This window comes from Sorex fumeus, unplaced genomic scaffold (genome assembly GCF_029834395.1).
Source record: "Sorex fumeus unplaced genomic scaffold, SorFum_2.1 ptg000123l, whole genome shotgun sequence".
Classification (NCBI taxonomy): Eukaryota; Metazoa; Chordata; class Mammalia; order Eulipotyphla; family Soricidae; genus Sorex; species Sorex fumeus.
Genome location: NW_026606180.1, coordinates 3741967 through 3763835, shown reverse-complemented (window position 1 = coordinate 3763835; position 21869 = coordinate 3741967). Strand labels below are relative to the sequence as shown.

At 42.6% G+C, this 21869-nt stretch overlaps 1 protein-coding gene and 1 pseudogene across 1 annotated transcript in view; both read left to right on the top strand.

Moving 5' to 3' along the window:
- Positions 1-21869, top strand: part of DNAH8 (dynein axonemal heavy chain 8) — a 438788-nt gene that overhangs the window by 334076 nt on the left and 82843 nt on the right. The window contains 5 exon segments of the mRNA XM_056137311.1: positions 7518-7673; positions 9626-9808; positions 13687-13792; positions 16458-16710; positions 16840-17030. Of these exon segments, the coding sequence (XP_055993286.1) occupies positions 7518-7673; positions 9626-9808; positions 13687-13792; positions 16458-16710; positions 16840-17030 (889 nt within the window).
- On the top strand, positions 4394-5516 carry LOC130044671 (protein FAM50A-like; annotated as a pseudogene).

Sequence of the window (21869 nt, the reverse complement as noted above, 5' to 3'; positions counted from 1 at the left end):
TTAATGGGGAAATAAGAGACGATCACCTACTGAGTTCCCTCAGAGAACCCCCCCGGCAGTTGGGGGGGATGCAAATATTGTATTGGAAAGACCTACCCCAGACTACCACAGGCACCATGGGAAAACAGAACAGTGCCCCACCCTGAGGAGTGGACAGGAGCCCTGAGGTGTCAACAGGAACTGTCTACCTATATGATCTCTCAAAAAATATTTCAAAGCAGAAATGTTGAGGATATTTAATGAGCTCAAGGAAACAATGGGACAGCCAGTATTAGGAGAAGTATATGAAAGAAGAAATGAGAAAATTGCAAGCAGAAATGTCAAAATTTAAAAAGCTGGTAGGTGAAATGAAAAGCTCAAAGGAAGGCCTCAATAGTAGAGTAACAGCAGCTGAGTGCAAAGTTGGTGGGCTCCAAGATGTGATTCAAAAAACTCCAGTAAGCAGCAAAAGGTAGAAAAAGACCTCAAAATAAATGAATGGCAAACAAGAATTTTGAAATGAATTCAAGAGGAAGAACATAAGAATCATTGGATTCCCAGAGGGACAAGAAGTCAACCTTAGTGTAGAAGTAGCAATCAAAGACATCACTGCTGAAAATTTCCCAGAGCTGGAGAGTGCAAACACCCAGATCCAGGAAGCCCAAGGGGTGCAGCTAAAAGAGACTCAAATAAAAAGACTCCCAAGACATATTCTAATCAGAATGATAAAAATCATCAATAGAAGTACAATGCTGAAAACATGATCAAAGAAGGAAACTACATACAAAGAAGTATCCTTAAGATTTACAACATAACTATCAAATGAGACTCTTCTGGACCAAAGACAATGGTAGTTTTTTTAAAACAACTCAATGACACAAACACCTCACCAAGAATACCTTACCTAGCCAGACTCTTATTCAGGTTTAAAGGAACAATACATAATTTCATGAACCAAAATAGGTCAGGAACTTCATGAACTCAAAACCAACTTTAAAAAATAACTGAAGGGCTACTTTAAAACACGACCATTCTCACAAACACACCAAACTTCTACAGATAGATGGTACATAACTGCATGGCAACAATCTCTCTCAATGTCGGTCTAAATGCACCAACTGAGAGACACAGAGTGATAAAATGGCTTTAAAAATTAAATCCAATATTCTGCTGCCTATACTACACACTTGAATAGTCAAAGCAAATACAGATTCAAAGTCAAAGTTTGGAAAACAATTCTTCAAGCAAACAAAGGCTCGGGTGGCCATATATTTTATTAGACAATACAACATATTGTATCAGACAACATAGATTTCAGGCTCAAAAGGGTATAAGAAACAGAAAGAGTCACTCTTAATAATCATGGGGTATGTAAATCAAGCAGAAATTATACTCCCAAATGTATATGCACCCAATGAAAGACCAGCAATACTTGAAACAACTGTTAATAGATTTCAAGGAGAAAATTGATAGCAATACAATAGTAGTTGGAGAATTCAATACTGCTCTGTCACTCTTGTAGACCAACCAGATAGATGGATACTATATAAAGCTATATGTATATGTATATGGCTTTTCATTCCCCAAAGCCGAATATACGTTCTTCTCTAATGCACATGAGACCAAGGCTAATTAAACTCTATCAAGTTTTTTTTCATACCATAATGCACTGAAAATAGAAGTTAATCACACAGAGAAATGAGAATCAAATGAAACAGCTGTAAATTAAATAGCTCACTACTGAACAACCAGCGGGTCAGAGTGGAAATCAAAGAGGAACTCAAAATAGTCCTGGAAACAAATGAGAACGAGGACATGGGCTATCTGAATTTGTGGAACACAGGAAAAGCAGTGTTAAGAGGAAAGATTTTTGTTCTACAAGCATTCATCAGGAAGAAAGGGCAACATAAATAACTTTACTTCACAGTTTAGGATCTTGTCAAATGAACAACAAAAGGAGTCCCAACCAGGCAGGAGGAAGGAAATAATAATACTTTGAATTCCAAAAAACACAACCCAAGAGCTGGTTCTTTGAAAAAAATTAACAAGATCAATAAACTACTAAAAGGGTGCAAGAGGGAGAATTTTTATGCCACAAGTAAGAAAATCTAGAAGAAATGGATAAATTCTTGGACTTCTATAACCTCCCAAGGCTGAACAAAGATGATTTAGAATACATGAAAAGATCTGTCACTATCAAAGAAATTGAAATATTAATCAAAGTCTTCCCCCAAACAAAACCCTAGGCTCACAGGGATTCACCAGAGAGTTCTTTTAAAACTTTTTAAAGTGGACTAGCAGCAAATTCTCTTCAGGCTTTTCAAGGAAATTGAAAAAACAAAACTCCCAGTTTTTATGAAGTAAAAAAGCACCCTGATACCACAAATAGAGACACCACCAAAAGAAAGAGAACTACAGTCCTATATCCTTGAAAAACACAGATGTAAAGATCCTCAACAAAATATTAGCAAATATAATCCAACAATTCATCAAAAAGGTCATACAACTCAACCAAGTAGGATTCACGCAGGCATGGTTTGACATGGGCAAGTCAATCAACACAATACCCCATAACAATAAAAGAAAAAATAAACATTATATGATTGTATCAATAGATGCATAGAAATCATTTGACAACATTCAGTACCTAGTCATGATTTAAAAAATGAAATTTTCATTTCAGCAAAATGAAAATTGAAGGAACTTTCCTCAGTGTAGTCAAAGCCATTTGCAGCAAGTTCACAGCAATTATACTTAATGGGGAAAGACTAAAAGCCTTCTAAGACCAGGCACAAGACAAGTTTGCTCACTCTCACTACTACTATTCAATATAGTACTGGAAGAAATGGTGATCAAGATACTAAAACAGCCCACAGAGTGGGAGAAATTAGTTACCCAACATTTATCTGATAGGTAAAGGTAAAGGTAAAGGCCCTCCCGTTGATCGTCGATTTGCTCGAGCGGGCCCAGTAACGTCTCCATTGGAGACTTTGTTGTTACTGTGTCTGGCATATCAAATACTCCCGGTAACTTGCCGGGCTCTCCGAGAGGGGCGGAGGAATCGAACTCGGGTTGGCCATGTTGGCCGCTTGTAAGGCGAACGCCCTACCGCTGTGCTATCGCTCCAGCCCATTTATCTGATAAGGGGTTAATATCCATAATAAGGTATTGGTAGAACTTTACCAAATAAAAAAAATTCCAATCCCATAAAAAAATGGAGAAGAGATGAACAGAAATTTCCCCCAAAGACTAAATACAAATACCCATAAGGCATATGAAAAAAAAATATGCTCAACATCACTAATCATCAGGAGGTGCAAATCAGAACAATGTGGTATCAGCTCACACCACAGCGACTGGCACACATTCCAAAGAACAAGAACAACCAGTGCTGTCGTGGATTTGGGGAGAAAGGAACTCTCTCATTCACTACTGGTGTGAGTGTCAAATGGTCCAGACTTTTTGGAAAACAATATTGACATTCCTTGAAAACCAGAAAGTGAGCTTACACACAGCCCAGCAGTACCACTCCTGGGAATATACCCTAGGGACCGAAAAGCACAATACAAGTAAGGGTGCCTGCTATGTTCATTGCAGCATGTTCATAATAGCCAAAATTTGGAAAGAACCCAAGTGCCCAAGAACAGATGAATGGATAAAGAAAGATACATCTACACAATGGAATACTACACAGCTATTAGGAAAAATCACTGTATCACTGTCATCCCGTTGATGGTTGAATTACTCGAGCAGACGCCAGTAATGTGTCTATTCCTCCCAGCCCTGAGATTTTAGCAGCCTCTTCTTACTCATCTTTTCCAATGATTGGAGGCTCTTTCAGGGTCAGGGGAATGAAACCTGCTGTCATTACTGTATTTGGCATATTGAATATGCCACGGGGAGCTTGCCAGGTTCTGCCCGTGTGGGCGGGATACTCTCGGTAGCTTGCCGGGCTCTCTGAGAGGCATATACTCATATATTTTTCTCTATGATTTGTTGCCTACTGTCTGAACCCCATCTGATAAGGTGTAGTAATTGTGGGAAATGAGTAGTAAGTGTCTTATAATGTCCAGAAAGCGGCCTGGAGCATGGCGGTGGTTGGGCAGTGGAGGTCGGCTGCCGGGGCTGGGTTCCTTGGGGCAGGGAGGGCTCTCACTCGCCCCACCGCCTCACGTGGAGTCTGGTGGCATGGCTCTGGGAACCTCATTTTATACTCCTGTCTGGGAGGAGCATCCATGCGTTCTGGAGGGTGGCCGATGAGATTATCTGGTGCCGGCAGGGTGTGGCTTCTGGGTGTGATCCCTGAGTCGGCAGGCGCATCAGCTGACTGCGAGGAGAAGGCAGCTGCCACCAGGCCTGTGCTGCTGCTGTGGTTCTTGTGGTCCTTGTCAATGCTGCCAGTGCCACAGCCACCATGGCCCAGCACAAGGGGCCAGCGAATGAGGTGGGCTGCACTTTGCACCTCATGAAAGAAGAGGGAGAAGCAGCGCAAGCAGATAGAGCAGATGAAGCAGCACGTCACAGAAGAGCATATCATGAAGGCCAATATCGACTAGAAGTTCTTGGCACACTAGGATGCCGTGGAGGCCGAGCTCAAGTCCGGCACTGTGGCCCTCGTCACCCTCAATGACATGAAAGCCAAGTAGGAAGCGTTGGTAAAGGAGTGGGAGAAGCAGCTGGCCAAGAAGGGGCAGTCAAAGGAACTGCAGCTGAAACTGGAAAAGCTTGGAGAGAAGGAGCGGAAGAAGGAGGCCAAAAGGGAGATCTCCTTCACCCTAGCAGATGAGGAAGAAGCTAGAGAGGAGGACGAGAACGGGGTAGCCCTTTATGATGAGAAACTAGAAAGAGCGGTGCCTACCAAGAAAAGGAAGCTGGGGGAAGAACCCAGATGTGGATACAAGCTTCTTGCCTGACCGAGACCATGAGGAGGAGGAGAACTGGCTCCGGGAAGAGCTGCGGCAGGAATGGGAAGCCAAGCAGGAGAAGATCAAGATTGAGGAGATTGAAATCACCTTCAGTTACTGGAATGACTCCAGCCACTGGCGCACGGTTAAGATGAAAAAGGGGAATATGATGCAGCAGTTCCTGCAAAAAGTTCTGGAAATCCTGCGCAAGGACTTCAGTGAACTCAGGTCTGCGGGGGTGGAGCAGTTCATGTACATCAAGGAGAATCTCATCATCCCTCACCACCACTGCTTCTATGACTTCATTGTCCCCAAGGCACGAGGGAAGAGCGGACCACTCTTTAATTGCGATTTTCATGACGATGTTCGGCTGCTCAGTGATGCCACCGTGGAAAAGGATGAGTCACACACAGGCAAGGTGGTTCTGAAGAGCTGGTACAAGGAGAACCAGCACATCTTCTCCACCAGCCTCTGGGAGCTGGCTACGACCCAGAGAAGAAGCGGGACAAGTACATGATCCAGCGAGCAGGGGTGCCGTGCCTGGCCGCCACCGATTCCTATGACTCTGGGCGCCTGGGCACCCTCGTGGTGTGCTCTTCAAGGAAAGTGATACATGGTAGAATTACCCATTAGGCTTCCACGGATCTGGGGCGTCTCTGCACAGGGAGTGGCAGCCCGCGGTCCTCTCTGAAAATGAAGTCATAAAATTTATTTATAAAGAGTATAATGATGAGTGAAAAGAGTCAGAGGAGAGGGACAGGCATAAAATGATCACACTCCTTTGTGGTATATAAAACAAAAATCATAATATGAAAGTAATCCCCAAAGACAATAGAAACTAAGACCAGGATAACTTCCATGGTGGGAAGATTGCCAGGAGGGGTGGGGGAAATGCAGGTAGGACCGCTGGAACAGTAATAATTGGAAATGACCACTGAACAAGGACTGGGTGCTGAAAGGAGGTGAAGTGATAAGTATGATGATCCTTCAGTAACAATATTGAAAAACACAGTACCGAAAAGGAGGGGGAGACAGGGTGAGGATACACTGCTGAAGGGGTGGGGTGTTGCAACATTGTATGACTGAAACCCCATCATCATGAACAACTTTGTAACTATATCTCACAGTAAGTCACCTAAGAAAATTAAAAACCACACAGAAAAAAATAAAGTATCTTCTCTCTTCCAAAAACACCCTTGTTTGAACATTCAAGAAAAAAAATTCTTTGCCCAATACTTGGGCATCCCTTGATCCATATAAGTTTCCCAGATAACATTAAACATCACACTTAGGGAAAAAACCTAAATGGAGCTTACTCTTTGGGAAATAGGGCAAGATATAATTGTATCTAGGCTTACTGGGGCCTTGCTTCATTTTGTTTAATAAACTACTCGATAGCTCTTTGTTTAGAGTAATTTTTCTTATCAACTCACATTAGGTCTTTTCATAATATCATTTATATAAATAAAAGCAACAACTTCATTAGTGTGTAGGACCTTTTGTTTTAAAGCAAACTGTGCAATTCTAAATCTTTTTTAATAACAAGAGACATAGCTAGATTATAGGCACCCATATCTACCATCTATCTAATATATGTGTTTTAAAACTTACTTTCTTAATCAGCTGCTGTCCCTGTATGCCTTCTTCATGTCCTAAAATCAGTATTCACAGTAGCACTAAGGCAAGTTCAATTCATATGACAAGTATAAGGAGATAGAGATTGGGGATGGAGTCTTTCCAAATCCTCACACTTGAGGTGAGGTCCATATGAAAAAATTGAATTCAAAGCTAAATGGCTCATCAAAGATGAATGAGTCTAATTTATCTATTTTAAGTAACAACAAAAATTGATTTAAAAGTAAGGTACCCTACCAAGCATTCAGGATTTTCCTTTTTTAATGACTTCTAGCACAGCGGGTAGGGCATTTGCCTTGCACGTGGCCGGCCCGGGTTCGATTCCTCCATTCCTCTCGGAGAGCCTCGCAAGCTACCAAGAGTATCCCACCTGCATGGCAGAGTCTGACAAGCTCTCTGTGGAGTATTCTATATGCCAAAAACGTAACAACAAGTCTCACAACAAGTCAATGGTGCCCGCTCGAGCAAATTAATGAATAATAGGAGGACCGTGCTACGGTGGCAGTGCTAATGTCAAAAGTGAACATACAACCTTTGGGGTTGATTTTATGGGGAAAGTAGCTATCATAGTCTTCCTTTGTGCCACTGTTAAAGACAAAATACATGGAGTTTTGGCTTGACTCCACATATCATTTCTGACATCTTTGCATTGATTTTTTTTATTACATATTCATCTCAGAGGGTTCCTTAGAGGATAAACCAGTGTAACATGTATGCAAGATCCTGCTTCCTGTGTAGGTGTGTACTTTTTGGAGTAATCCTGATTAAGTCTCTTCTCTTGGTGGAAGCAGAGCTCTGACATTCAGTCTAAGGAATACAGATGGCTTCGCTGCTTTGTTGAGTGACCCCATTGAACATCTAAGGCTCTCCTACTCAGGTCCCATCAATATTTGAAAACTGATTTTTGTTTGTTACTTTATGGAAGTCTTCAGTTGACCTTCCAAATCTCTATTGGCTTCTGTTCTGACATTAACATAGGAATGAACTTTTCACCTTTAGGTAACATCTCTGAACCATAAATATTTCCGCACACACTTGGAGGATAGCCTTTCCTTGGGTCGACCCCTGCTTATTGAGGACATTCGTGAAGAACTGGATCCAGCCCTGGATAATGTCTTAGAAAAGAACTTCTTTAAAACAGGCACTACTTTCAAGGTGAGCCTCATAGAAAAATTAAAAGAGAAATAAAAGAAAAAAGAACAATGGTGACATCTACTTACCTTTTTAAGCATAGCAGCAAAGCAATATCCTTCATGTGGTAGGATTTGATATCAGGAATAATACCATTCCCAAATCCATATTTGATACTACCCTTTTTTAAAATAGAACATAAAATACAAGAGAAGAATAATATTTCATTAAGAGTTGCTATTTAGCTGAAATTAAATAAGATATTAAGGAAAGGCACTCTCTGGTCATAATGTACTAGTGTTATACACAAAATATATATTTTAGTGACTCTGAGAAAATTGGTTTTGCAAGCTGTATATACATCTACACAATAAAACCTGGATTTCTTCACTGAAGAAAATGGTATTTTAATAAAGTCTAGGAGCATTGACTTGTTCATTCTCTTTTTATTAACTTTCAACCTAAACTCAGACTTTGCTGGAAGCTATGGTATATTATTCCCAGTTGTTGGTGATAACATGAATTATTTTCAGTATGAGTTTCTTCTTAAGTGTTCTACCTTTAATGAGAGGGGGGTGTTTGATTGTTTGTTTTATTTTTTTAATGAATCACACAGAGCATTGATGGGAAGAGGGCTCCCCACCAGTACTTAGGAAGCCTGGGGAGAGGTGGTCAAACTTGTCCAGTCAGTCAGCTGTACACTGCCAGGACCTGAGACTGCAGTACTGCCAGGACCTATGCTGCTGAGGATTATCCAGGTCACCCCAGAAGTGCTCAGGGCCACACCCAGTGGTTCCCAGGGACCTCCAGGGCCACACCCAGTGGTGCTCAGCAGACCTTGTGCTACTGGGGAACAAAGCAGGGTCAGGGGCATCCAAAGGCTTAGCCATTGTATGATCTCTCTGACTTCAACACAACATTTTTGATTAAGGGTTTGTTGTTGTTTTATGTTTTGCTTTCACTTTGGATCAATCCATTTCATAAAATTGGTGATTTACGAGGCTGGAGAGATAGCATAGCGGGTAGGGCGTTTGCCTTGCACGCAGCCAAACCGGGTTCGATTCCCAGCATCCCGTATGGTCCCCTGAGCACCGCCAGGAGTAACTCCTGAGTGCAGAGCCAGGAGTAACGCCTGTGCATCACAAGGTGTGACCCAAAAAGAAAAAAAATGGTGATTTAGGTAAATAATATATTTTTAATTAAGTGAAAATAATTTTGAAATATTTCCCCCATGAGGCCAATTCTTTTTTTATGCCATGTTTAACCTGCCAAAGGATGTTGTAGAATCTCTGTTCCTGAAGATCCTTTAGATACTCCAGATTCTTGTCTGTAACGAGGCGTGGTGCCAAAGAATGTGTGTGGTCAGACCTCAGAGATGTGGGGCTCAACCATGCACAGGATGAAGATAAAAATTTTAAGTCAAGAAACAGTGTTACTGTTTCCACCTGGTTTTGAGATAGCAGATCCAGCTGTTTTTCAGATTAATGTAAACTGTTCTGTTTAAGATAAATGTTGCCTTCTGGTGTGGTGAAGGCAGGGGGAATGCCAATTTTTTTCCATTGAAAATTTCATTATCTCTGTTGCAAAATATGCTTCAGATATGAACCTGATGAAAAATATGACACAGTGAACACAGCAAATGTCACCGTAGCCAGCAGTTTCCTCAGGTATGAAAGCAAGCAGACCTTAGATGTGTTAGTTTCCCTTCACTCAACATTTGTTTTGGATACTTTTTAATTTAATTTTTGGTAGTATGGATAAAAGCATCTTCAGATATGACCACAAGTCCAAATTATTCTAAGTTATTTAATTTATGAATTATTTAAGATTGGTGAGTAAAAGTTAACTTTCCTTTGTAATTAATTCAAGTTTCACAGTATTGACCTGTGGCAAATTCTTTCTTAAACAGAGACTGAATACACTGTCCTGCAAGTTGTTGTTGTTGTTGTTTTTAATTTTATATTCGCCTTGCATAGGTGAAAGTAGGTGATAAGGAGTGTGATGTCATGGAGACATTTAAACTTTACATCACTACAAAGCTACCAAACCCTGCTTTTACACCTGAGATCAATGCGAAAACATCAGTCATTGATTTTACTGTTACGATGAAAGGTCTTGAGAATCAGTTACTAAGGAGAGTAATTTTAACCGAGAAACAGGTAATAATTCTCTCAAGGTAAAGAACTTATAATAAATCTTAAAATGTATTCAGAATTGCTAATTATAATAATATAATTATATTGATATATTTATATATTTTATAATGATTATATTATATCTGTAGTCATATGGGAATTTAATCTTGGATAGAACTGTAAAATTCATTAAAATAATAACCTTGGAGAAAAACAATACTCATTCTAAATGAGTATTAGTACCACTGTCATTGTTTAAAATACTAAAATCAAGTATTTTTAAATTAGTGGGAAGTCATACATTCATTTAGTTAAACAAAATTTGCATTAAAGCAGGAAAATTAAGTATAATAAGAGTTCTAATAAAACCAAGAACAATTTATGACTAGAAAATTTTTTTAAAAAACTGATACCAGATTCGGGGCTGGAGTGATAGTACAGCAGATAGGGCATTTGCCTTGCACACGGCCAACCCGGGTTCGATTTCCAGCAACCCATATGGTCCCCTGAGCACTACCAGGCTGCCAGGAGTAATTCCTGAGTGCAAAGCCAGTAGTAAGCCCTGTGCATCGCTGGGTGTGACCCAAAAAGCCAAAAAAAAAAAAAAAACAAAAGACAAAAAAAACTGATACTAGATTCAAGCAATTTTTAAGACAATGTTCAGAAAACATTGGATGCTGCGTATAAAACATTCTGCATAAAATATGGGTGTATTTGCATATATAATATATTTGCATAAAATCTATGAAAGTTTGTTTGCTTAAATATAATTCATCTTAGTATTAAGATGAATTAGAGCCCGGCAAGCTACCGAGAGTATTGGATATGCCAGACACAGTAACAACAAAGTCTCCAATGGAGAGGTTACTGGGCCCGCTCGAGAAAATAGACGATCAACGGGAGGGCCTTTACCTTTAGTATTAAGTTAGTATTAAGAGTTCAAGGAAAAGGCTAGGTTATAAAGATAAGACCAAAGAGGCATAAAGCAGGTGGGGGTAGAAAAGTAAAGGCAGAGAAACAAGTGATTGTGTTAGGAAAGAGAAAAATGGCGGAGACAAGAGTAGCCACAAACACCAAGGAAAGACATGCAAACGTAGGAAGATAAATGACTGCGGGCAGCAAAGACACAAGGTCAACAACATGAGCCATAAAATCTAACGCGGTCCGCAGAGGTGGTAAACCTGGGGCCAGGATGTGTAGCTTGAAAAGAGCCAATTCAAGCTTTGACGCTCATTGGTTCTTTGGCTGATGCAACCCAGAGAAGGACTTCGTCAAGCTCACAAAGCTGTGCAAAGCGAGCCCTGGTCCTTCCTTTCATTGCCTCCGTCTCCTCACACAGGTCATCTCTTGAGAAAGAGTCCTTCCATCATGGCCCGACTCTTTCTCTGCAGGTCTGTTCTGAGGAGCTTCCTCAACTAGTGAAGAATCACTAGAAAAAGGCAGAGCCCAGGCACAGTCCCGGGACAGCACACTCCTGACCCAGAGCACCCAGTCTACTCCTCTGGCCTTTAGCTCCCCCTTCCTGGCTAAGCATTGTTCATCCTTAGATGCTGGAGGAAACCAAAGGTGTACTTGACTGGCAGGAGGGTATTCTGAATGTGCTGTTAAACGTCCTACCGATCTTGCACTTACACCTCCAAATTACAGATGGGACAAATGGAGGCCAGAAAGAATAGCATCTCAACCAGACTTTCTCCTGCAAGGCTGCCCCGAGAGGTTTTACTGGTCATGCTTCAGACTATGCAAGAGTCCACTGTTTTTTCACAGGACACTAGAAAGAACGCTAGTGATTTTGTTCATTCCTATACTGCCACCCAGGGGTGATTTCTTTTTTTTTTTAATTTTAAACATGAGGTTTATTTCAACAACAACACGCTTGACTTGAAGGGAAAACTACATAAGTTTCATTTCTTTTAAAGTAACTTTAGACAGATTGCCCTACACGAAACAGCTATGTACAAAAAAGTTATAACATTGTCCTTGGTTTTACAATTACCAATGAAAAACATAAAAATTCCCCAATCAAACAAGGTATGCCAGAGAAGAGTTTTTGTGTTGCTCTATTTTGTTAAACATTGAGAGCAAAAATAACTTATTGAAATATAAAGATAAGAGCAGAATGGGCATGCCACTATTGGAATCAGAGGGTATTTTCACAGGACCAATAATTTTCCCCATCCCTTATCCCCCTGATGTCAATCAAAACATACCATTGGCCATTTAGTTTTCAAAAACTGCAACGCTTGTGCACATACAGCAAGTACTTTATGTACAATAAAGAAATAGGGAAGGAAGAGAATGAAAGAATAGAGAAAACTATACTGTTAATAGTCGGGATGTGGGGGAATCCAAACCACGTTTTTCGGATTGCGAAGATCTTCTTGCTCTGGAGGACCTTTCTGGAGGAAGGTAGCAGGCTCTCTCTAGCAGACACCTCTGCCTGCCGCTGGAACACGACTGCATCTTCAGCTTCCATTTCCAGCTGTGCAGGGCTGCCGGTCAGGTCGTTAACGGAGGGCTTTCATGAGTTCACCGAGTGGTGTACACCTCTGCATCTTAAACTACATCCCTGAACCATCCTGACCCGCCACCTTCAAATTAATATGATCGTTGTTCTCATCTTTATGCCTTCCGGGTATTTTAATGCAAATGCTTTATTAACTACCCCCTATACATAGAGCCATTATCTTCTTCATCACCCCATCAAACATTGCAAGCTTGTAAGGGAGTTGGAGAACAAACGAATTAGGCCTGTCTCTGCCAGTAATTAGCCGCACATATTTTATTGGGATGTTGTTTGAGTTTTAGTACAAAGGGGCCTTGGTTTGCCCAGATATAAAGGACCTGAATATAATTCACACTAATTTAACTGATGCAATGTTGGCTGAGTCCATTCTCTTGAAACACTTCCCGATGAGTGCTGTCAAGAACACAAATGGACAGCTCTATAGAATCTTGTGGGAGGGGCATAGCTACTTGCAGATTGTGGTACAGCTCAGGGTTGATAGAAAATTGCTCTGACGACTTGACTTAGGAGGACTTTCTGAAGCAGGTTCAGTTTCTGAAGCAAGAAACTTCCTCAGCTAGGTAGTTAAAAAAACTTCTTTGATAAAATTTTTGTTAAAGGTGCAAGATCAGAAGGGGAATGCTATGAATGTTACTGAGACTATTTACTGCTCTTTAGCAGAAACCTTACCGCCATATTTTTTAAAAAAGCCTTCCAAACATCCATCTTAGCCCTGCTGGTAGAATGAGATGCAGGACAATGGAAATGAACTTGTATTGACAAAGAACCTGGAGTACGTATAGGCAGGTCTCAAGCCAAGAACTCACATTTGGTGTCTGTGGTCCCTTGGTCTTTTAGTTCCAATGCCTTTTTCTTTCTACCACTTCTGACCTCAGATAAAATTTGCTTTTCTCACCGAAGTGAGAGCAAGGCCACTCTAATTTAAGTACTTTTAGAACTGGGAAGAGAACTGGCAATAATCAGGTAAAATTATTTGCACAGGGTTGTGCCATATGTGTTTGGTGTAAGTGCTATAGAAATTCAAAGTTAAGAGGCCTAATTTTACAAAATTGTCCAGAGAAACAAATTCAGATAGATTTGGCCGATTATAGTTATTTCTTTTGTTATTTAAACGTTAAAAAATTGCTAACGGAGGAGCTTGCTTAATGGGGTGAGTATGAGCTTTGCATGAGGGAGGCCAGCTTTGATCCCCAGTTCCACATGGCCCTCTGAGTGATGCTGGGAGTGACACAGAGCACAGAGCTGGAAGCAACCCCTGAACAGTGCTTAAATAATTAAATAAATGATAATCATGTGAAAATTGACCATAAATAATTGGATTGTCGTAATAACTGTTAGAGCTGTGACACTATTTTTTTTTGTTTCTTAATAACAGGAGTTAGAATCTGAAAGAGTTAAACTTTTGGAGGATGTGACTTTAAATAAGAGGAAGATGAAAGAACTTGAAGATAACCTCCTTTATAAATTAAGTGCTACGAAAGGTATTGTTCCTAAGACATAGTCAAATCATGGTCAAATCTGAATAAGGATTTCTTACACACACTTTTCAGTGCCCCTTGTGATTACAGATGCTGGAAAATCATTGAGTGATCAATGCCAAAACCAGTGAGGCAGTTTCCATCTAGAATCTGATTTTTTAGTTAGAGAAGAGAGTGAGCATTCACCACTAACACAGGTTTCTAGGTAGAATTGTTCTCACCTGAGAAAAATAAAGGCTCCCACTAGAGCTGGGTAACTCGTAACAGACTAATTTGCTTGCCCAAAGGACATTAATGTACCTAGTCTGTATTTCTTTTAAATTGACGCTTACATTTGGCATTGAAATGCAGCCACCTTAGAGGGGGATAAGCTGTGTGTTCTACAAGAGAGACATGCTCACTCCCAACACTCCTTCCCAAGGCAGTCAGGGAAGGCATCTGACGGGGAGACCATACCACGTGCCTCACCCTGCCCTGGGCGTCTCATCTCTCTGCAAAGTGTAGAAAAGTTTAGCCAGAGAAAAATAAGGCCAACAAACGCAATGTTGTTCTGTATTTAGGATACTAAACAGGCAAATTTTAGAATTCTAAGTTTTTCCATCTGCTAGAAGTCTCATTCTAAAAAATGCCCACCAGCACTTTAATCCGTAAAGTCAGAAACAAAAAGATCTTAACCTTGCAGAGGGCAATGGTGCATTAGTCTCATTTACTTCACAGTGATCTTGGCCCCGTGTCCCTTTTTCTGTCTTGCATGCACTGCTTAAGCTGGGAAATTGATCGGCTTTTTAGTCCAGTGACTTCTCCCATACCCCCAGTTTCCTGACATTCACAAGGGGAGTTGGGGCTCCTCCCTGGAGCGGCCTAGATGTAAAAGACATTGTGGATGCCCTTTGCCCGTAGTGGGTTGAGGAAATGAGGGTGGGATGGGGGACTCAGTAGCTGCCTGCACCTCACTCACCTGCCACCAGGAATTCTGGGATAAGCAGAAGCATAGCTCATGTTCAACAGCCCGGCCATAAATCTAACATCACCTATGTATCTTTTTGCACCTTAAAACTGTAGGGCATTTGTCTTACACAAGGCTGATCCAGGTTTGATCCTGGATCCCCTGTGTGATCCCTCCAAGCCTATCAGGGTGATCCCTGAGCACAAAGCCAGGCCCTGAACACTGCCAGGTGTGCCCTCAACCATACCCCCCCCCCCAAGAACACCGAAAAAGCTGAATTTCTCATCAACAAGTAATTTCTATTAAAATAATGAATTTGCTAAAGTTAAACTTAAGATTTAGTACAAAAAGATAAAAATCCGGTAGCACCCTGATAGGGCTGGAGCGATAGCACAGCGGTAGGGCGTTTGCCTTGCACGCAGCCAACATGGCCGACCCGAGTTCGATTCCTCCGCCCCTCTCGAAGAGCCCGGCAAGCTACCGAGAGTATCTCGCCCGCACGGCAGAGCCTGGCAAGCTCCCCGTGATGTATTTGATATGCCAAACACAGTAACAACAAGTCTCATGATGGAGACGTTACTGTGTTTGGCATATCAAATACATATCAAAGCTACCGAGAGTATCTCGCCCGCACGGCAGAGCCTGGCAAGCTCCCCGTGACGTATTCGATATGCCAGACACAGTAACAACAAAGTCTCCAATGGAGACGTTACTGGGCCCGCAAATCGATGATCAACGGGAGGGCCTTTACTTTTACTTACTTTAGTACCCTGAAACATGGAAAGAACTGAAGGGGTAAGCAAAGTAAGTTGTGAGGCAAAGACAACCAGATGGTCTTTCTCATCATGGTATACAGAGAAACAAAACAAGGGAATAATTAATATCAAATGATGACAAACCTTGGATTACAAGATATAGTGGGGGATTGGTGAGGGAGGTAGTGAAGATCAGGCTGAAGGTGCCATAGGAACTGTTGGGGGGGGGGGGGTTCTATTAAAATAATGTAATTTATTTTACATTATTTTAATGTGGGCAGTTTATTTTACAGTGGGCACTTTGATGCTGGTGGGGTGCAGTAATTTACCATGAATTTCAGCATTATTGCAGCTAAATAAGTAAATAAGAACTGTTTAAAACCCTCAAAAATGTTTCTTTAAGTAAATAAGAACTGTTTAAAACCTTCAAAAAATGTTTATTTCTTCTTGCCAGTAAGACCTTTTCCTTCTCTCCCCAGTCTTGTCAGTGATGTAGAAAGGCCAGAGTTCCCTGTGGCCACAGTATTACTAGCGAAGGGGGCATAGAGAGCATCTGGGTCATTTCAGGCTACCGGCTCACATGTGAAAGCAGCAGAGTGGACAAACTGGAGATCCTGCAAGATGACAGGAAGGGGAGGCCTGTTGCCCTAGAAACAACCAAAGTCACTGGTGGTGGCGGGAGAATAGTTTTGCTTCGAACATGTGAAGACCCCTCACCTGCGCTGCCTTGAGAATCTCTTTTTGAGAATTTCCGGCATAGTGGGAGTTAATTCCTCTCTAGGAATGTTCTCAAAGGATTCAGGCTCCAGGTGGCTCTGGGTCTGGAAGCCTTCACTGTCTTGCAGTTCTGCTCTTCTGCCATGTGGGCTTGGAGGAAGTGAATTATTATCACAAGACGATTTCAAAAAGGGTGCATCTCACTTTGCAGCTCTTGGTCCCACCATTCATTTTCTTCTTTTGTTCTTAGGTTCACTAGTCGATGATGAATCCCTCATTGGTGTCCTTCGCACCACCAAGCAGACAGCAGCCGAGGTCAGTGAAAAGCTTCATGTGGCCGCAGAAACGGAGATCAAAATCAACACGGCTCAAGAGGAGTTCCGGCCTGCAGCCACCCGTGGCAGCATCCTCTATTTCCTCATCACAGAAATGAGCATGGTCAACATCATGTACCAGACCTCTCTGGCCCAGTTTCTGAAGTTATTTGATCAGTCCATGGCCAAGTGAGCTCTTGCTACCATCCCCTCTCTGCTGCCCTCCTGCAAGGAGGCACTTAAATAAGTTGCTTGCTTATTTGTATCTTCGTTTAGAAATTGTTTTTCATATCTCATATTTGAAAAAATGTATTGCAGATCTGAGAAGTCCCCGCTACCACAAAAGAGAATTGTTAATATCATTGAGTTTCTGACGTATGAAGTCTTTATCTACTCTGTCCGAGGCTTGTATGAGAGCCACAAATTTCTCTTTGTACTCCTCATGACTTTGAAGATCGATCTTCAGAGAGGGACAGTCAAGCACAAGGAATTTCAGGCTCTCATCAAAGGTGATGTATGTGGATAAGCGAAGGGTTTGAATATGCTCTTTGATGTACCATCAATCTGGTTACGATGAGACTGTAAAGAAATAAGGAGTGGGCTGAGGAGCTGACTCAGCAGTGGAGCACATGCAGCACGGGCGCCAGGCCCTGGGGTCAGTCCCCTGCAGCAAATGGGGAAAAGCCACAGTCACTTTATTGATGAAAAGGTGGAGTCTTGCAGTCTGCATCCAGGCCACATGAAAATCCTCCTCCTATCAGAAGTAGGATCCTGGTGAAAGTGAAGTTCTTGATAACTCCCCTGATTTCATTTATTTTGCTCCAATCACTCCAATCACAATAAAGTATTTTATTGACATCTATAATTCAGTGAAGTTTGGTGGTTGCCACCCTTGATTCAGAGGCCTGAATGGTCCCGCCCGCTCCTCTCTGGAAAGAAAGATGGCGGCCGCACGGGAGCCTTGTGGAAAGCAGGTTTGAGCTGGGGCTGGCGGGAGCGGCAGGGACCTCATGGGAAGGGGGGCTTTGTGGGCCGTCCCCCACGCCCCAGCGAGGTCGCCAGCTGCCCCCCACGAGCGGCTCTCCGGCACGGCCACAACTCCAGGGCACAGAAACCAATCTCTTAACTAGCTAACTTTTAATAGAAATTCTTCCAGGGTCAATAAGTAAAATAGCAGAAATTCAAAACCGCGCGGCCGCTATTGCGGCCACGCGACATCATTTTATTCTTAAACCAAGTTGTAGAATGCAAATCATTTCACAACGCTGTTTCAGCATGTCTGATTGTGGGGGGTGGGTCGTAAACTCTAAACAATAATTGTGCATCTTCTATCAAAATAATCTATCTAGTCAAAGTAGATAGAGTATTAACTAGAACTCATCTGCCTCATAAGAATTGGGAGGGGTGGGAGGTGGGGGTCTATTGGGGTTCGGGGTTAAAAATGAGTATTGGTAAAGGGAAATGCGTTTGGTATCTACATGACTGAGACCTAAACCCGAAAGCTCTGTAACTTTTCCCACAGTGATTCAATAAATAAATAAATTATAAAAAAAAAAAAAGAGGCCTGAATGGTAAGGAGAAAAAAAAGTCGCTAATGATGAGCCAAGGAGAAATTCCTTTAGCAAAGGAATTTTTAAGTGATTTTTAAGATTTAAGAAAACAAGCTCACAAACCAAAAGACCCAGCGGCACACTGATCTGATCAGGTCTGAAGTTGCTTCTATCACTTATCTACATGTTAAAAGTTATTAAAAAAATAACAAAACAGATATTCTCACTTCAGTCTGACTTGAACAAGTGTATATTGAACCTACTATGCAAACCTGAGGATTAAACCAGTCATTGCTTTTATAAGAGATAAAAGTCTCAAACTAGGGAGAGAGTACTAGGGTTTTTTAAGTGCTTGTAAAACAAGTCAAAATAATCTAAGATTTACAAATTTTTAAGAGATACAAGGGTTATAAGAGCTAAAAATAAAGCAATAGGTCTAAAAGAAAGGAAAGGTCACATGTGATTGGTAAGAACAGCAGCAGCAGCAAAAGATTGGAAAATACATCTTTGTTGAATACTGGAGTAATTTTTGTGAGTACTTGAGACATGGATAAAAAAGTTCCGATCTTTTCCTTTGATTTATATTTCCTAGGTTTCTAAAATTTCCCCCTTATACCTCAAAGAGAAATTGCTCTTTTTGCACATGGTTTAATCATGTACTGACTCCCCATCTTTCCTCAAAGAAGAAAGTGCATTGGACATAGAGCCTGGGTGACAGGTAGAATTAAGAAAAGCTTTCAATGCTGGCTTGCATGCCTGAGGAATGACACGCATGTAGGAGCCTGGGTTCAAAGTCTTGATCTGTAAGCCATAGTGTTTAAACAAAGTAAAAAGAATAAGATAAATGAATAAGAGAGGGAAAAAGAAATGCATTTTCAAAAAAGGTAATGGCAATAGAGATAAATTGATAAATAATTTGTGATACAATGTTTCAGTCAGTATTAGGACTGTTTTGTGTTCATAAAACTAATCCAAACCTGCCAGTCACTTAACACAGTAATGACACATTTCTCATGCATGTTCTCTTTCCAACATGCAATCAGTATCACCCAGGAATCCAAATTACCTACAAAATTAATATTGCAGAGGAATAGGGATGTGCCAAATGTTGTTGGCTGTTATGTTTAACCATAAATGGTATAGTTACATATGCTTATAGTTCATTAGCCAAAGCAAGGTGTTGTGTCCCTGTTTAACTCTGAAGAGAGCAGTGAAATACAATCCCCCTCCATACAACTGTCACTGTCACTGTCCTCCCGTTGTTCATCAATTTGCTCGAGCGGGCCCAGTAACGTCTCCATTGGAGACTTTGTTGTTACTGTGTTTGGCATATCGAATATGCCACGGGTAGCTTGCCAGGCTTTGCTGTGCAGGCAAGATACTCTCGGTAGCTTGCCGGGCGCTCTGAGAGGGGCGGAGGAATCAAACTCGGGTCGGCCATGTTGGCCACTTGTAAGGAGAACGCCCTACCGCTGTGCTATTGCTCCAGCCCCTCCATAAAACACCCCTCCAAAAAGAGAAGGCTTTCAAAACAGATGTGTTGAATTTGAGATATCCAACAGACATTTAGAAAGGAAACATTGAACAATTGAAAAGAAATTAGATAGCAATGATATAACATAGAAATAGCAACCAAAGCCATGCAATGGAGGGATAATTTTCATTTTTCATTTCATCATCCTGTTAATCGTCGATTGCCTCGAGCAGGCCCCAGTAACGTCTCTTTCATCCTAGCCCTGAGATTATATTCACGGCTCTTTAGGAGAATGAGACCCATCATTGTTACTGGTATTTGGCATATTTGGTAGGCCACGGGGAGTTTGCCAGACTCTGCCCTGTGGGCAGGCTACATTCGATAGCCTGCAAGTTTGTCCAAAGTAGGAAAGAGATAATAAGATGTCGCGCGGCCGCATTTGCCGCGATCGGGATTTTATAGTCTCTGAGTCTTGGCCGCTGATGGGATTACACGGCGCCAGGGGGCCAGGTGGTGGGTGTGACCCCCGCCTACTGGAATTTGGAGGATCTGGGTGGAAGATGCTCGACTCCAATTCGAGTAGGCTTGGAGGTCTCGGCCCCGGAACCCGCGTGGCTTTGTCCCTCTGCCAGTACCTTCATGTGTGCGGAGAGTGGTCTCAGCATGGTGGTGGCTGGTCCTGGAGGTCTTCGGCTGCCGTAGCCCTGGTCGGGGCGGGGAGGAAAGCTCAACCCGCTCCCCTCCAAGGGACTCCGGGAAGGAACACCCAGGCGCGGGGGCAGAGACTGCACTGGTTTCGTCCGGGATCGGGATTTTATAGTCTCTGAGTCTTGGCCGCTGATGGGATTACACGGCGCCAGGGGGCCAGGTGGTGGGTGTGACCCCCGCCTACTGGAATTTGGAGGATCTGGGTGGAAGATGCTCGACTCCAATTCGAGTAGGCTTGGAGGTCTCGGCCCCGGAACCCGCGTGGCTTTGTCCCTCTGCCAGTACCTTCATGTGTGCGGAGAGTGGTCTCAGCATGGTGGTGGCTGGTCCTGGAGGTCTTCGGCTGCCGTAGCCCTGGTCGGGGCGGGGAGGAAAGCTCAACCCGCTCCCCTCCAAGGGACTCCGGGAAGGAACACCCAGGCGCGGGGTCAGAGACTGCACTGGTCTCGTCCGGGATCGGGATTTTATAGTCTCTGAGTCTTGGCCGCTGATGGGATTACACGGCGCCAGGGGGCCAGGTGGTGGGTGTGACCCCCGCCTACTGGAATTTGGAGGATCTGGGTGGAAGATGCTCGACTCCAATTCGAGTAGGCTTGGAGGTCTCGGCCCCGGAACCCGCGTGGCTTTGTCCCTCTGCCAGTACCTTCATGTGTGCGGAGAGTGGTCTCAGCATGGTGGTGGCTGGTCCTGGAGGTCTTCGGCTGCCGTAGCCCTGGTCGGGGCGGGGAGGAAAGCTCAACCCGCTCAGAGGGATAATTGGGGAGGAATAATTGGGGAGGAAAATGTAGTCTTTCCAAATTCTTGCTCCAAGGTTAAAGGACACAATGTACTTACTCTCATCATCCTGTTTTTAATAAACTGAAAACTATCGCTTCTTTTTAATCTACGAGTTGGCTTTCTCCAGTTTATTTCTTCCTCAAACTCAATATTAGATTAGAATTGTAGAAGATTTGCAAACCATTTGGAATTTCATTGTTGTTTGTCTCCTTTAAATACACATTTTATTTCTTGCCTTTCTAATGAAATTGGAATATGTCAACTTGGTTCCTATTTCTTCTCATGCCAAAGAGTGTGGGTAGGGGGAAGTAGTGTGTGCCTTTCTGGGAGCCTAGATCCTGTGTCTCGCACTTGCTGTGTGATCTCAGGGGCTGCCTGGCCCTTGCATGTACAGGAGGCCATAGGGGGTCCATGAAGAAACACCACCTGGGTGAGTGCTGGGGGCTACTGAGCAGTGAGGAAGGGAAGACGTGGAAGCATGTGAAATCTTAGTAGAGTTGTCTCTGGGGGATGTAAGTGGGGCGGGGAGCACACTTCCGTATCTTTCTTTGTCTTTGTTCCTGAGTCCCATCTGCCTATGTGGCCCTGGGAACGATGTAGATAGGAATTAGAAACAGGTTGGAAACTTGATTCTTTGATTCACTAACGCTCATGGGAAGGTGAAGGAGTCCAAGGCAAAACGAATGTGAGATACAAACATCTCAGACCCTTCCCCGCCCTGTGAGACAGCAAGAGGAAGATTCTAGGGAAGCTTTTGGAATTTGGCAGTTGAGAGGTTACTCCTCGCAGTGCAGTGACCATGCAGTAAGTGCTGGCTATCAAACCCAGGTCTCCAGCAC